Source organism: Saccoglossus kowalevskii, chromosome 3 (genome assembly GCF_978046115.1).
Source record: "Saccoglossus kowalevskii chromosome 3, keSacKowa6.1, whole genome shotgun sequence".
Classification (NCBI taxonomy): domain Eukaryota; kingdom Metazoa; phylum Hemichordata; class Enteropneusta; family Harrimaniidae; genus Saccoglossus; species Saccoglossus kowalevskii.
The window spans coordinates 24,826,211-24,841,656 of NC_140643.1; the positions used below are offsets into that span (position 1 = coordinate 24,826,211).

The window sequence follows — 15,446 nt, forward strand, 5'->3', positions numbered from 1 at the left end:
GGAAGTCTCTGAGTCACAGGCTGCGGACATCGAGGGCAACCTGCATGCGTCAACAGTCAACGCAATTAGCCGAGGCTTCAAGTCTAAACATAATAAACGTGGAAAACCAAAACGGGTGACTGTCAATGAATCGCGATCAACCTCTTGATTATGCTACCTTTGTGGAGGCGATTATCCTCATGACAGACCGTGCCCGGCAAAATGCAAGAAATGTAAATCATGCGGGAAAGATGGACATTTTGCCGAAGTTTGCAGATCCAAACCAAACAAGGAAAGAGACCGCAAACCAATACGATCTATAAGGCGAGTGGACGCTGACACATATTCGAGTAGTGAGTCCAGCCAAGACACCGACCAAGCGAAATACGTATTCGGTATACGCACGGAAACTATTCACGCAACCAGGGCAAAGTTTCCAACAGCTGACATCACAATTCACGGTAAGGAAATTAAATTCTTGATTGATACTGGTGCAGCGATCAACATAATGGATGAAAGTGACTTTGAAAAGCTTAACGGGAAAGTCAAGTTGAGACGGACTTATACAAAAGTATTTCCATACAAGAGTCAATATCCAATCGAAACCCTAGGCGAATTCCGGACAGACATCAAATGTAAAACGAATAATGGAAGAAAATCGCTATCGAATATATTAATTCATGTCGTCAAGCGCAATGGTAATTTCGGTGAATCGCTACTAAGTTTTCAGACAGCAGAAGATTTGGGACTCGTACAAATAATTAAACAAGTCATGGGACAGACCGCAACAGACAAGCTAGTAAGCGAATACAATGATTTATTCACAGGCCTAGGCAAAATGACAGATTTCCAAGTAAAGCTACACATAGACGAGACTGTTCAGCCCGTAGCCCAACCGCATCGTCGCATTCCGTTTCATATTCGCAAAAAAGTCGAAAAGAAAATTGCAGAAATGGAAGCCGCCGACATAATCGAAAAGGTCGACGAAGCAACACCAACACCTGTGCATCTATTTTGGGTTTTGTGCATTTTTCTGTTTTCTTAATTCTCGTGACATATTCTTACAGTTGTCCACTTTTTTAAGCGAAATATACATATTGTTCTATAATGATTTTGCTACTAGTATGGATATGTAAAGAAATAAAAAACACTGATTGATTTTAATAGAATTGTCAGAAAGAAAGTTTAGGTTTATTGTTTTTTTTCTGTAATAATACACGTTTGCCCATTATACTGTGTTTTCACCATATTATTCTTATTGTGCTCTACCACACTATAAAATCAAAATTTGATGATCCACAATTTAAAATAATAGGCGGCTTTTTATCAGTCTTTGCCAAGTTCCATTGAGAGCATACTTATAATGTGAAAATATAACCTAACTATTATTGATCGACAAAGGATTATATTAATTAGACAGCCAGTACTAAAAAATATTGACCTTAAAATTGAGATTACAATCCACCCAGCTTATTTTGAAATTATCTCTTGCTAATTTGTTATATACATTCATTTTTACTTATACATGTCTAGTCAGAGTTATAGCTAGACAGAAAAGCCTCTGTGTAGAGAAAGAAATGGTTTTCGATCTATAGGGCCAGTAGAGAATGAAATGTTTTTCGACCGGAAACCCTCTGCTATAGGGCCATTAGAGAATGAAATGTTTTTCGACCGAAAACCCTCTGCTACAGGGCCTTGAGAGCATGAAATGGTTTTCGCTCGAAAACCTTTCGCTATAGGGCCAGTAGAGAACGAAATGTTTTTCGATTGAAACCCCTCTGCTACAGGGCCATGAGAGAAAGAAATGTTTTTCGATCAAAACCCCTCTGCTATAGGGCCGGTAGAGAATGAAATGTTTTTCGACCGAAAATCCTCTGCTATAAGGCCATGAGAGCATGAAATGGTTTTCGCTCAAAAACCTTTTGCTATAGGGCCATGAGAGAATGAAATGTTTTTCGACCGAAAACCCTCTGCTATAGGGCCAGTAGAGAACGAAATGGTTTTCGATTGAAACCCCTCTGCTACAGGGCCATTGAAGAATGAAAAGTTTTTGGTCAAAAACCCACTGGCATTAGACACGGTTTTTAACAAAACACTCCAGATATGAGGGCGTGAGACAATTATCATTCTTTATGGACTGGATGCAGCTTTTGTGGCCCATGGTTGTGTGGCAGAAGCGCCCAAGCTTGCGAGGGCACGTAACAGAGCAGCAAAAGCAGTATCTAGTCTATAAAGGTTTCACACTATATAACTTTTATGTGCATTTACAATTTTACCACGACATGACCTTCAAACACACAACGTAATTTAGAATGACAAGTTTTGTTTTGAATGATGAAAGCTGGGCATGCTGGGCCAGGCACGACACAGGAAAATATTGTCTAGATGTGAGAGCCCACTTCCTTTAGCGTTACAAGGTCTGGCAATACAAGGTATATGATAAGGAATGTTTTTGATTTCTCTGGTATAAAGCTCAACTAAAGGCCACATAAAACAAGTAAATAATTGCAAGACTGTATATTAAAATAGCAAAATAGTTTATTGTAACAGATTACAATTCGTAGCAAGGGAAAAGCCATCAAACTAACAATAAAATTACAAGCAGCCTGTCAGCAGAGATAGCTCCGCTGTTAGCAATGCACATTGCAATTAAAGAACAGAAGATATCATTAGAAAATGAACAATGTGTATAGTATCAAACCAATCAAACTTGCTGTTCAAAAGAAAACAGGAATTCAAAAATATCACTTTTCACCAAAAATTACAAAAATATTCATTAAAATTAGATAATTGAAGATATCATCACGAAATGAACGAATCTGAGCAATGTCCACATGTAGTACCTATATGTAAAATATTAAAGCAATTGGACTTGCGTCTTTTTAAAAGAAGTCGAAAATATCACTTTTTACCAAAAATATTCACCCAAATTAGAGAATTGAAGATATCATCATAAAATGAACAAATCTACTAGTACATATACACCAAGTATCAAGTATCAGATGCCGATGGACAATCACTCATATGATAAGCTCTGCTCGACAAAGTCGACAATGAAGCTAAAAAATCACCAGCTGCATCAAACACGAACGTGACACTATGAGATGCTGTCATGGATTAAGTAGACTATTTTGATGAACCTCTGTTTTGAGCAAACAAGTGTCATAAATAACATATCGGTAATATGAATAGATTTAGATTTATGCATATGAAGTTTGTTTTTTTAATTAAAACAGTCAAAAAAGTGAAACATTGACACAGATGCCCGACAATCACTCATAATAAGTTCCGCTTGACAAAGTCGACAGCGTAACTAATAAAACATGACCATGCCTATTTTGAATCAATGGTTCATTCCGGGTCAGTGGTGCGATTATCTTCCATTTCCTCTTTAAACACCGACATAATCCTTGCCACCATGTGGTCATGCATAGTGTCGTTCTTCTCAATGGCAATAGTGTTCCTTCCACATTGCAGCGCTGCAATAGATGCAGTTCCTGAAATGTATAATTTAACAGATTTGGTTTAGCCACATTAGATAGATATGGCGATGAGGTTTAGTGTGTAATATTCCTGAAAATTAAAATAATGATGAATAAATATACATTTTCACACAATTTTGGTACAAGCATGATGTGCAGTCTTTGACTCCTTAAAGTTTGTTAAGTTGACAACGACGGACAATCAGTAATATGAACAGCTCTGCTGTGTCAACACGGCCATTTTGAATCAAATTACTAAACAATTCCATATGTCTCCAACATATAAAGTACTGAGCACATGCAACAAACGAGAGCATAATAGCAGAGGGTTTTCGATAGAAAAATTGTCATCCTCTAATGCCCTATACCAGAGGGTTTTCGACCGAAAACCATTTCATCCTCTAATGCTCTATACCAGAGGGTTTTCGACCGAAAACCATTTCATCCTCTAATGCCCTATACCAGAGGGTTTTCGACCGAAAACCATTTCATCCTCTAATGCCCTATACCAGAGGGTTTTCGACCGAAAACCATTTCATCCTCTAATGCCCCATACCAGAGGGTTTTCGATTGAAAACCATTTCATCCTCTAATGCCCTACACCAGAGGGTTTTCGATCGAAAACCTTTTCATCCTCTAATGCCCCATACCAGAGGGTTTTCGATTGAAAACCATTTCATCCTCTAATGCTCCATACCAGAGGGTTTTCGATTGAAAACCTTTTCATCCTCTAATGCCCTATACCAGAGGGTTTTCGATCGAAAACCATTTCATCCTCTAATGCCCTATACCAGAGGGTTTTCGATCGAAAACCTTTTCATCCTCTAATGCCCTATACCAGAGGGTTTTCGATCAAAAACCATTTCATCCTCTAATGCTCCATACCAGAGGGTTTTCGATTGAAAACCTTTTCATCCTCTAATGCCCTATACCAGAGGGTTTTCGATCGAAAACCTTTTCATCCTCTAATGCTCCATACCAGAGGGTTTTCGATCGAAAACCATTTCATCCTCTAATGCCCCATACCAGAGGGTTTTCGATTGAAAACCTTTTCATCCTCTAATGCCCTATACCAGAGGGTTTTCGACCGAAAACCATTTCATCCTCTAATGCTCTATACCAGAGGGTTTTCGACCGAAAACCATTTCATCCTCTAATGCCCCATACCAGAGGGTTTTCGATCGAAAACCATTTCATCCTCTAATGCCCTATACCAGAGGGTTTTCGACCGAAAACCATTTCATCCTCTAATGCCCCATACCAGAGGGTTTTCGATTGAAAACCTTTTCATCCTCTAATGCCCTATACCAGAGGGTTTTCGACCGAAAACCATTTCATCCTCTAATGCTCTATACCAGAGGGTTTTCGATCGAAAACCATTTCATCCTCTAATGAATGCCCTATACCAGAAGGTTTTCGATTGAAAACCTTTTCATCCACTCCTGGCATTATACCAGAGGGTTTTCGACCGAAAACCTTTTTATTCTCTCATGGATATATAAGAGGGTTTTCGATCAAAAACAATGTCATTCTCTCATGGTCCTATACCAGAAGGTTTTCGATTGAAAACCTTTTCATCCACTCCTGGCATTATACCAGAGGGTTTTCGATTGAAAACCTTTTCATCCTCTAATGCCCTATACCAGAGGGTTTTCGACCGAAAACCATTTCATCCTCTAATGCTCTATACCAGAGGGTTTTCGATCGAAAGCCATTTCATCCTCTAATGCCCTATACCAGAAGGTTTTCGATTGAAAACCTTTTCATCCACTCCTGGCATTATACCAGAGGGTTTTCGACCGAAAACCTTTTTATTCTCTCATGGATATATAAGAGGGTTTTCGATCAAAAACAATGTCATTCTCTCATGGTCCTATACCAGAAGGTTTTCGATTGAAAACCTTTTCATCCACTCCTGGCATTATACCAGAGGGTTTTCGATTGAAAACAATTTCATCCTCTAATGCTCCATACCAGAAGGTTTTCGATTGAAAACCATTTCATCCTCTAATGCCCTATACCAGAGGGTTTTCGATCGAAAACCATTTCATCCTCTAATGCCCTATACCCGAAGGTTTTCGATTGAAAACCTTTTCATCCACTCCTGGCATTATACCAGAGGGTTTTCGACCGAAAACCTTTTTATTCTCTCATGGATATATAAGAGGGTTTTCGATCAAAAACAATGTCATTCTCTCATGGTCCTATACCAGAAGGTTTTCGATTGAAAACCTTTTCATCCACTCCTGGCATTATACCAGAGGGTTTTCGATTGAAAACAATTTCATCCTCTCATGGTTCTATACCAGAGGATTTTCGATCGAAAACTATTTTAAACTCTCATGATCCTTACCACAGGCTTTTTTTAGAAAAAAAAAACATTCCATAGCCCATGGCCCTTCACAAATAAGATTTTGAATGAAAAAAAAACACACTTAGTTAGTTTGGCAAGTAAAGGGACTTCATTTCAAATTACATCATATTAATTAATCAATCTTTCATTCCGATATACATATTTACTCTTTTGAGGAGGGAAAAATACTTATTTCAATAGCAGAGGAACAGAAATTACCAAACACTATTTTATATCAATATTTTGCATGGCTGGCAATATCTAGTTCTCAAAGTCATTTTATTTAATAATAAAACATTCTAAAGACTAAATGCACAAAACCCAAAATAGATGCATGGGTGTTCACCATGGATATCGCCAATTGTTGTTGTTCTTAAACCAAAGAATCCAGACGACATACGGATATGTATTGACATGAGACGCGCGACACATCATGCCGACGACTGATGAAATCATTCAAGATCTGAACAACTCCACAGTGTTTTCCAAACTTGATCTGAATCAAGGCTATCATCAACTTGAGCTAACACCGGAATCGAGGTACATTACTACGTTTAGTACACACGTTGGTCTACGCCGTTATAAGCGACTCAATTTTGGAATATCATCGGCATCAGAAATATTCCAAAACGCTATTAGACAAGCAATCGAGGGTATACCAGGCGCAAAGAACATTAGCGATTATATACTCATACATGGCAAAACGCAGGAAGACAATCAAAACAGTCTGAAAGCTGTATTCCAATGACTACGCGAAAGAAAACTTACTCTAAACAAACGAAAATGTGAATTCAAGAAATCAAATCTCATATTCTACAGTCATCGATTTTCAGCGGAAGGTATGTCACCAGACCCAGATAAAGTCGCGGCTGTCAAGAATGCCGAAGCCCCAAATGCAAACAAATGCAACTGAGGTAAGAAGTTTACTCGGTATGGTATTTCTCACGATTTATACCCGACCTAGCGACTATTACGCAACCCCTTCGATTATTAACCATAAAAGACGCGGTATGGGAATGGTCGAGCACTCATCGTAATGTGCTCGAGACGATCAAAGATCGATTAACATGCAATTCATTCATAGCATACTTTGATCCGAATAAAGACACTGAAATCGTAGTAGACGCAAGCCCTGTTGGTCTAGGAGCAATGCTCACTCAGAAAAATGGTGATGAAGACGCACCACGAGTTCTGAGTTACGCGAGCAGATCACTTACTCCAGTCGAACAGAGATGTTCTCAGACAGAACGCGAGGCGTTAGCTGTTGTACGGGCTTGTGAGCATTATCATTTATACGTATAGGGCAAACCTGTAACCATAGTAACCGATCACAAACCGCTTGAACGTCTCTACAACAATCCAAACGCTAAACCGCCAGCCAGAATCGAGAGATGGGCTCTACGGTTACAAGATCGTGTATAGGCTGGGAAAAGACAATCCAGCTGATTACATGTCGAGACACCCGAACACGAAAAGCACGCCAAACAGAAGACAAGAGAAAGTCACTGAAATATATATTAACTTCATCGCTGGTCATGCAGCACCCACGGCGCTAACCTTGGATGAAATCAAAGAAGAAACGCAATCTGATCCTACACTGCAAGCCGTAACCATGGCGATTAAAACTGGTAGATGGTACGACCACACGAATTCTTCAGACATCGATTCTACAGACATCGACCGAATTTCTTTCGAAATGCTGCGAAAAGAAAGAGAATCACTAACACTGGTGTCAACTCAAGATCTAATTTTACGCGGATCACGAATTATCATTCCGAAATCGTTACAAGAGCGGACAGTTAGTCTTGCCCACGAAGGACACCAGGGTGTAGTCAAAACGAAAAGATTACTGAGAGAAAAAGTTTATTTTCCCAACATTGACAAGCTGGTTGAAAATAAAATCAAAACCTGCTTAGCCTGTCAAGCCGCCACACCACAAAATAGGCGCGAACCGTTACAAATGATGTCACTTCCTGACTATGCATGGCAACACGTGTCGATGGACTTCTGTGGGCCGTTCCCCAGCGGGGATTATTTACTCGTGATAATAGATAACTATTCCAGATTTGTTGTTGTTGAAATAATACGATCTACTTCATCGCGAATCGTAATTCCGATACTCGACAAAGTATTCTCGGAATATGGTATCCCTGAAATCGCAACATCGGACAATGGACCGCCGTTCCAGGGCCACGATTTTAGAGACTTTGCAAGACATCTTGGTTTTAAACACCGTAAAGTTACTCCCCTATGGCCACAGGCAAACGGACAGGCGGAACGAATGATCAGAACGCTAGGAAAAGCCATCCGCACAGCGCAAGTTGAAGGGAAGTCGTGGAAACACGAAATGTACACATTTCTGAGAAATTATCGTGCGACACCACACAGCTCTACTGGTATATGCCCAGCTACAGAGGTATTTCAACGTCCAATAAACATAAAATTGCCGACTTTCAATACTTCTAAGAAGCGGGGGGAAATACAACTTCAAAACAAAAGATGAAGAAATATGCGGATAAGAGCCGAAATGCGAAAAAGTCGGAAATAAGTGTCGGTGATTCCGTTCTCGTTAAAAACACAAAGAGAGGAAAACTGGAAACGTCGTTTCTCGCCAAGCCATATGAGGTCACAGAAAGGAAGTATGATAAAAGCTAAACGCGGTGCACACAATATTACGCGCAATTCGTCATTCTTCAAATTAATACCTGAAGTTGAAATTGATCACCGTGTCAGCGATCGAGATACTGCCAACTCTGGGGATGAAGAGGAAATTTCTCCTGTACCAATGTTATCCCCCGGGACACCACGATCGCCCATCGCTGATGATAAACCTCTAACACCAGAAAGGAGATACCCGACTAGACAACGCAATCCTCCAAAATACTTGGGATGGGAAAAATGAAATAAAGTAACAGTCATATAGTATAGATAATTAGCATCATAGGAAGTACTTAACTCATTGTGATGGAGCAGAATAAGCCTCCAGACTTAGTATATCGAGAAAGGAAAAGTCTATCCTTTTCTCATAGTTAGTTTTGTTGTTTTAAACTTTGTATTCTTTCAAACATTTTTACAGTCTAGTTAGCAAGCAACCACGAGTTGAGTTTTGGAACAATGCAGACTGTAGATACTGAAATGCGAAACATGTTGAACTTTTATTAAGATAAAGAGAGATGTAATGTTGTTATCTGATATGTAAACATCGTATTTGTTCCTGCCATCTGGCGCATGAGTCATGGTCATTTCTATAAATAAATCACTTGTACTTTAGCATTGAAACGGGTTGTATCTAGTCTTACTTGCTCCCCATTACCCAGACATTGTTATACGGGGCTGTCAATACGTTACAAGTGTGTTTGTTGTTCTCCCCTAAGACTGTTACTTGTACTGGGTAGGTAGACCAACCACGAATTCCTTGAACCCAGTGGAAATTGCGTAGTCAACTAGTTCGGAAACTGTATTTATTTTGTGTATGGACTCGTGCCGGGTGAGTCCAGGCTACATTATGTTGATTATTGTGTCGTGTTATGTCGATTGTTATGTTCGATTATTAGTATCCTGTTTGCTCGCTGTCACCTTACAACAAAATGCATTTCATAACGTGAAACGATAAATTCGACAATAGTCTAACGATTTCTGCCGAGTCAAGCTGTACCAGTGTAGAACTCCTGGTTACTATTTATACATAAATTGTGGCGATTAGTAAGTCGTGTTATGTCGAATTATGGCGATTATTATTGTCACAGTGTAAGACCTGATGATTGATGTTGAGAGAGATACACACAGAACTCAAACTGGTCAGGAGTTTCTTTCACTGCTAAAATGGGGTAGACAAGACAATAGTACAGGAAATGAAATGAAATACACATACACAAACATATCTAGTTAAAGCTATTGGCTTTAATACTTCTCAAAATACTTAAAATAAACAAAGCACAGAATAATAAAATGAGTCAATTCACTAAAATAGGGGATTGCTTGGGGAAGTGTGCATTGGTGATAACTCAATCACAGTTCTAGGATGCAGAAATTGATAACAGTCAATGGCTTGTGCAACACAACAACGAAGAAATACAGGAGTCTTGCTTGCAGGGGAATGCTGTTATTCTGTAGGGCACCGTAGATAGCCGTAGATAGCCGTAGATCGCCGAGCAGTTCATACATGTCTCACAGAATGACGATTGAAGCCTGTATCACTTGTCTCACACTATCGCAGTAGCAACGCATAGAGTACTCAGTTGAAATGGTGGTCCCCAACTGTCCTCAGTCTAGCCTATTTCTAGGGAATAAATGGCCCAGTTTCAGGTACACTACCTGGGTATCCACAGAAGCCAATCAGAATGTAGTCTTGTCAGCAGCTGTCTCGCAATGACATGTAGGCACTCAATGTATGTAAATCACAATCACACAAGCACAGTTATCCTTCCCGTCAATCCCTTTATGCCAGTTATCACATGGCAATCCACACAGTTTATTCCCATGATTCCATGCTCACTCCTATTTGCAGGGTTTCAGGTAATATATAAACACATATAGTAAAGGATGCCGACAATTATGTCATGTTATGTCTTGCAATAGCGATTATTATGTCGAGTTATATCGACTGTTATTAAATTAAATCTTGTTATGTCGATTGTTTTGTCGTGTTATGGAGATTATAACATGGTGATATGTCAATTATATCTTGTGTTCTGTCAATTATTGTGTCTTGTTATGTCGGTTATTATGTCAATTATAATGTCGCGTTACATAGATTATGATGTTCTTTTATGTCGACTGTTTTGTCGTGTCATGTCAATTGTTATGTCGAATGTATGTCGTGTTATTTGTGTTTGTATTATGTCATTTTTGTGTCACGTTACATCGATTATGATGTTCTTTTATGTTGATTGTTTTGTCGTGTTATGGCGAATATTGAGTCTTGTTATGTCGATTGTTTTGTCGTGTTATGTCAATTATTATGTTGATTGTATGTCGTGTTATGTTTGATTTTGTATAATGTCAATTAATATGTTGCGTTACACCATTAGTTTACATTATTAGTTTCTTGTTTGCCAACAGTTACTTTATAATAAAGTGTGTTTCATTTTGTGAGACACTAAATTCAATACTTAACAGTCGATTACCGTCGAATAAAGGCGTACCAGTATTGGATCCCACGATTTTCTATTTATAAATCAATTATAAACCATTGTCTCAATACAAACTATCCCCCTGTATTGTGTTATTCACAATACTGACTTCAACATGGCTGAACATATCACTGTCGAAAAGATGCAACAGATGCTTTGCAACAAAGAGCTGTCTATGAGAGAGCGTTTTCGTGGAATGTCCACCCTGCGTGATATAGGCGGCAAGGAAGCCATAGATAGTTTGCTAACATGTCTAGACGACCCATCAGCACTGCTAAAACACGAGGCAGTATTTTGTATTGGACAGATACAAGACCCATACGCCATACCATATCTGATCAATGTACTGGAAGACACAAGTCAAGAACCAATAGTGCGACATGAAGCAGGTAAGAATTTTCACCAATCGCTCGTGTTTTACTGTAACAGTATCTGTTTTAGAATTTGATTATTATTTTCTCAACGTCTACTCAGCTACTTTTTGATATCACTCAACTCCTTTTCCGACCTACGTTAAAACAATACGGGACTTCAAATAAAATTATGACAATTCATTTTCCCATGATATAATAACTGTTTGTGCTCAATAACAATGCTTAATTCAAACTAAGTCTATTATTATATCAAGTTGCAAATAAAATATGTTGTTGTTTTTTTACTACAGCTGAAGCTCTTGGTGCTATTGGTTCCAAGGAAGTGCTTAATATACTTGAAAAGTATAGATTTGATCCAGTGATCGAGGTGATAAGTAGAAGTTTCTATAATACGTATGTTTTTCTGCATGTTTGAAAACAAAATGGCCGCCATAATATTACAATAAGTCGGCTTAGAATGACATTTCTGTAGTAGTACCAGTATATGTACAATATTTGAATGTATAATCTACATATTTGTGAAGAGATGCAATGAAATGTTGGAACCGCCCTCTCGAGAATACACGTCGCATAAATTAGTGAGATACGTTTGGAGTTAACAACATAAAGGAGTTTCATAATGATTAGAACTTTCGATATACTAGTAGTTACGGAAATTCCACTTGAACAAACTTGAATTGCTACCCCTGACAATATGGTGAGTATATTGTGGTTTATAAGAATGAGATTTGTTTACATCCCCTGTACATAAAAGGCAGTTTAATCATCTGTCACAAAAGCTGGGAGCTATAGATTACCCGACTATTGAAGTTTCGAGTGTTTGATTAATAATAAAGATAATAATTCTGAAATAATATACTTGAAAAGTATAGATTTGATCCAGTGATAGAAGCGAGTTTCCGTAATATGTATGGTTCGTCACAAGTTTAGAAACAAAATGGCCGTCATGATATTATGTTAAGGTAGAGATGCAGTTTACCTGACAGGTATTTTAATTAGTTAATTAGGAAACCAAGATAACCTCCCTTGTCCACAAAACTATATATTTTTGGAAAGCTTATTGTATGAATTTTAAAGTTTTGTTAGTATTTTATTTTTATTGACACTGTAGTTTGAAATATGCACAAAAATGTGCTTTATTTGGACAAAAGTGATTTAAAAAGAATTAGCTGCTAAACCATGCTTCTGTTTTCTGTCAAAATTGGTTTACGGGTACATCTGTTTACTATAAAGAAAGAGCCGTCTTGAAAACTGTCTACCAGTTGTCAATTTTGTAGGGCAGCAGCTCAAATTTCACTACTTCAAGTTTATGCATAAATTAACTCCCAGGCTAGTTGTCTGTACGATTGCTGTAACACTATTCAACTAAAAACAATGCCCCAACGGCGTTTTGAAGATAAACACATTATCAATAATTTGTGAAAATTTCAAAACAAAAAGTCAAAGCGTCTAGGAGCTATTTTTTTTAAAGTTCTGGAATGTGCACTAAAAAGAAGCTGAGATAATTGCTAATTTGCATAACAATTCACACAGTAAGAAGTTTGCTAATGCTCATAATTAAAATGGCTGTTACAGTTTCAAATTTAAATTTAATATCGTTTTGTAAAAAGTTAAATACAGTGCATAATATGGAGATCTCGTCATTTCTTTTTTTCACCATGTTTTTTTTATATTATTTATGTACAGCCTTGCTAAATCTTGCTAAGCATTCAAAGGAGATAATTTTGCACCTATTATCTATATTTTAAAATCGTTTTTTGAGTATGTTCAACTATTCACAATTCTAAACAATTTCAACAGTCTATAGCCAAGACTTTTTGGATAATAAAAAAAGCAAAAAAAAAGTTTCACTCCAAAGTGCCCACGAACCTGCATCTCTACCTTAAATCGGCTTTGATTGAAATTTCTCTAGTAGTACCAGTCATTGTAGAGTAATTGAATGTATAATCTACTTATTTCGATAGAAATACAATGAGAAATAGAGTCACCCTCCCGAGAGTACATGCTCGCACAGATTACTAGTAGTGATATACGTTTAGCGGGTAAAAATAAAAGAGTTTCAAAATTAGAAATTTCGCCATAGCAGCTAAAATCTCATTTGAGCAATTTCGCTACCCCTGACAATGTGGACAGTATAGTGTGGTTTTTGAAAAGGATTTGTTTTTACATCCCATAAAAACATAAAACATCCCAGGTAGTTTGATCATCTGTCCCCAAAACTGTAAAATATTGATGAAACTGTAAAATATTAATCATGAAAGACAGAACAAAGACTCAAGATTTCCTAGTGTAACCTAATAGCTTGAATGCGCGACAGTCAGACGCATATTAAAACATTTAATTTTGTATTTAAATTAGTAAGCCGAATAAAGGATTTGAGCGAATCAACTAATTGGTCATACAGACTCAGTTAGACGAAACAACGACATAACATCAACTAAATATACTATTGCGGAAAGCACATGTTAATTCGTCTACAATCTACTTTGTTCAGTCCCACACGTTTGCCACTAAAATCGTTTACGCATAACATTTTACTGAATCTTAGATTGCTGAGACCTGTCAATTGGCACTGGCAAGAATCAACTGGTTGAATACTAATAAACATATTCAAGTCGAGAATCCATACAAAAGTGTTGATCCTGCTCCAGCATCAGATGACGACAATGTTGAGTCATTGAAAAGCACATTGCTGGACGAGTCGTTACCATTGTTTGATCGATATAGAGCTATGTTTGCATTAAGGAATAAGACAAGTGAAGAATCAGTCCTGGCACTTGCCGAAGGTATGTATTGTCTTGATAGATGTATTATTTGTAATGCGCTACAGCACAACAATCTTTTCTGGATTTGTTAGTGTTACGCAAATAGAACAGTTATGTATCAGTATATATTTGAGAGACTAGTTACTATGGCAATGCTGACAACGAGGCTGATGATGTACTCAGACACACATATCTCGTGAAAATAAAAATGGTCTACTTTTATATTATATAACAGTACGTTTTCTGTACGAAAGCACAAACAATATTGATAACCTGTTTATCATATATATTCTCTAGGTATGAAAGCCAGTAGCATACTTCTGCGACACGAATTGGCGTTTATACTTGGGCAAATGAGAAACAAGGCTGGCGACGCACTTGGAAGGAAGGCCGATGACACGATAGTTACAGTGTTGACTGACGCGTTGAAGAATTCTACCGAGAGTTCAGTCGTTCGCCACGAATGTGCGACTGCTCTGGGAGAAATGGATAAAAATGATTGTATGCAGGTCTTGAAAGAATATTTGCATGACGAAGAGGCTGTTGTCAGTGAAAGCTGTCAGCTTTCATTGGATATGTATGCTCAATCTTTACTTAGCAAGTAATAGGAATGAATCCAATGCAACGGATATTATTAAGAACCACTAAACATTCCCATGCATAGGAAACTAAAACTACACACACTCGCCCTAATAGATGAGATAGATAGTCAACTGGATTATTTTTTGTTTCAGTCCATGTAATGGATAACTTGGTTTATTGATCGTTATTTGTTTTATTACCGCTCACCTGATAATTACACACAGTATAATTGATAAGGTAAATTAAATTGGGTATAATGGTTGAACACTCTTATTCAATTGTGAACACGTTATTGCATTTCTCACATGTCCCCGTGGCATTATATCAACTAAAATGTATTATTTATAAAGTATTGCAAGGTATAGTTGTCTGTTAATCTCAAGAACAATTGTGTTTAAAGTTGTTTGTTATTGTTCTTATGTTCTCAAGATATTTTTATAGATCATAATATCTAATTGTTGTTTATCGGGTTATAGGTATGCTTGAGTAACATTAAATAGTTCTTATCTTCAATAATGGTTTGCACACAGTTTGAATCTAACTTTAATTTGTAGAATAACAAATCCCAGCTTCCCATTACAATGTACATGTTTCCAATTGTGAAATAAGCGCAGTAGTGTTTCCTCTTTCTCAACACATGAGGTATTTTTTTCTTCTTCCATTATTGGTACAATTTAAAACCAGTGGTGTTGAAGTTTATTTATGATTGTTATGAAGGGTAAGCAACAGTCAATTTATGTAATTAATAAAGCTGTGAATAAAGTTTCTAATTCGGGAAA

At 37.5% G+C, this 15,446-nt stretch overlaps 2 protein-coding genes across 2 annotated transcripts; both read left to right on the forward strand.

The window, feature by feature from the left end:
• Nucleotides 1-487: 487 nt before the first annotated feature.
• Nucleotides 488-1,024, forward strand: LOC146747597 (uncharacterized). Its single transcript, XM_085497391.1, has one exon. It carries the CDS (start codon nt 488-490, stop codon nt 1,022-1,024), a length of 537 nt encoding a protein of 178 aa, XP_085353517.1.
• Nucleotides 1,025-11,022: 9,998 nt separating this feature from the next.
• LOC146747598 (deoxyhypusine hydroxylase-like) lies at nt 11,023-15,446 on the forward strand. The gene is made up of 4 exons (XM_085496532.1): nt 11,023-11,335; nt 11,611-11,687; nt 13,869-14,106; nt 14,383-15,446. Exons 1-4 carry the CDS (start codon nt 11,062-11,064, stop codon nt 14,688-14,690), a joined length of 897 nt encoding a protein of 298 aa, XP_085352658.1. The 5' UTR covers nt 11,023-11,061; the 3' UTR covers nt 14,691-15,446.

Bases quoted from the DNA above. Each gene is read 5' to 3' on its own strand.
- LOC146747598 (XM_085496532.1), top strand. From the start codon at position 11,062: ATGGCTGAACATATCACTGTCGAAAAGATGCAACAGATGCTTTGCAAC. The intron at 11,688-13,868 runs GTGATAAGTAGA...ACTGAATCTTAG, and splicing joins GATTTGATCCAGTGATCGAG to ATTGCTGAGACCTGTCAATT. The intron at 14,107-14,382 runs GTATGTATTGTC...TATATTCTCTAG, and splicing joins AGTCCTGGCACTTGCCGAAG to GTATGAAAGCCAGTAGCATA.
- LOC146747597 (XM_085497391.1), top strand. From the start codon at position 488: ATGGATGAAAGTGACTTTGAAAAGCTTAACGGGAAAGTCAAGTTGAGA.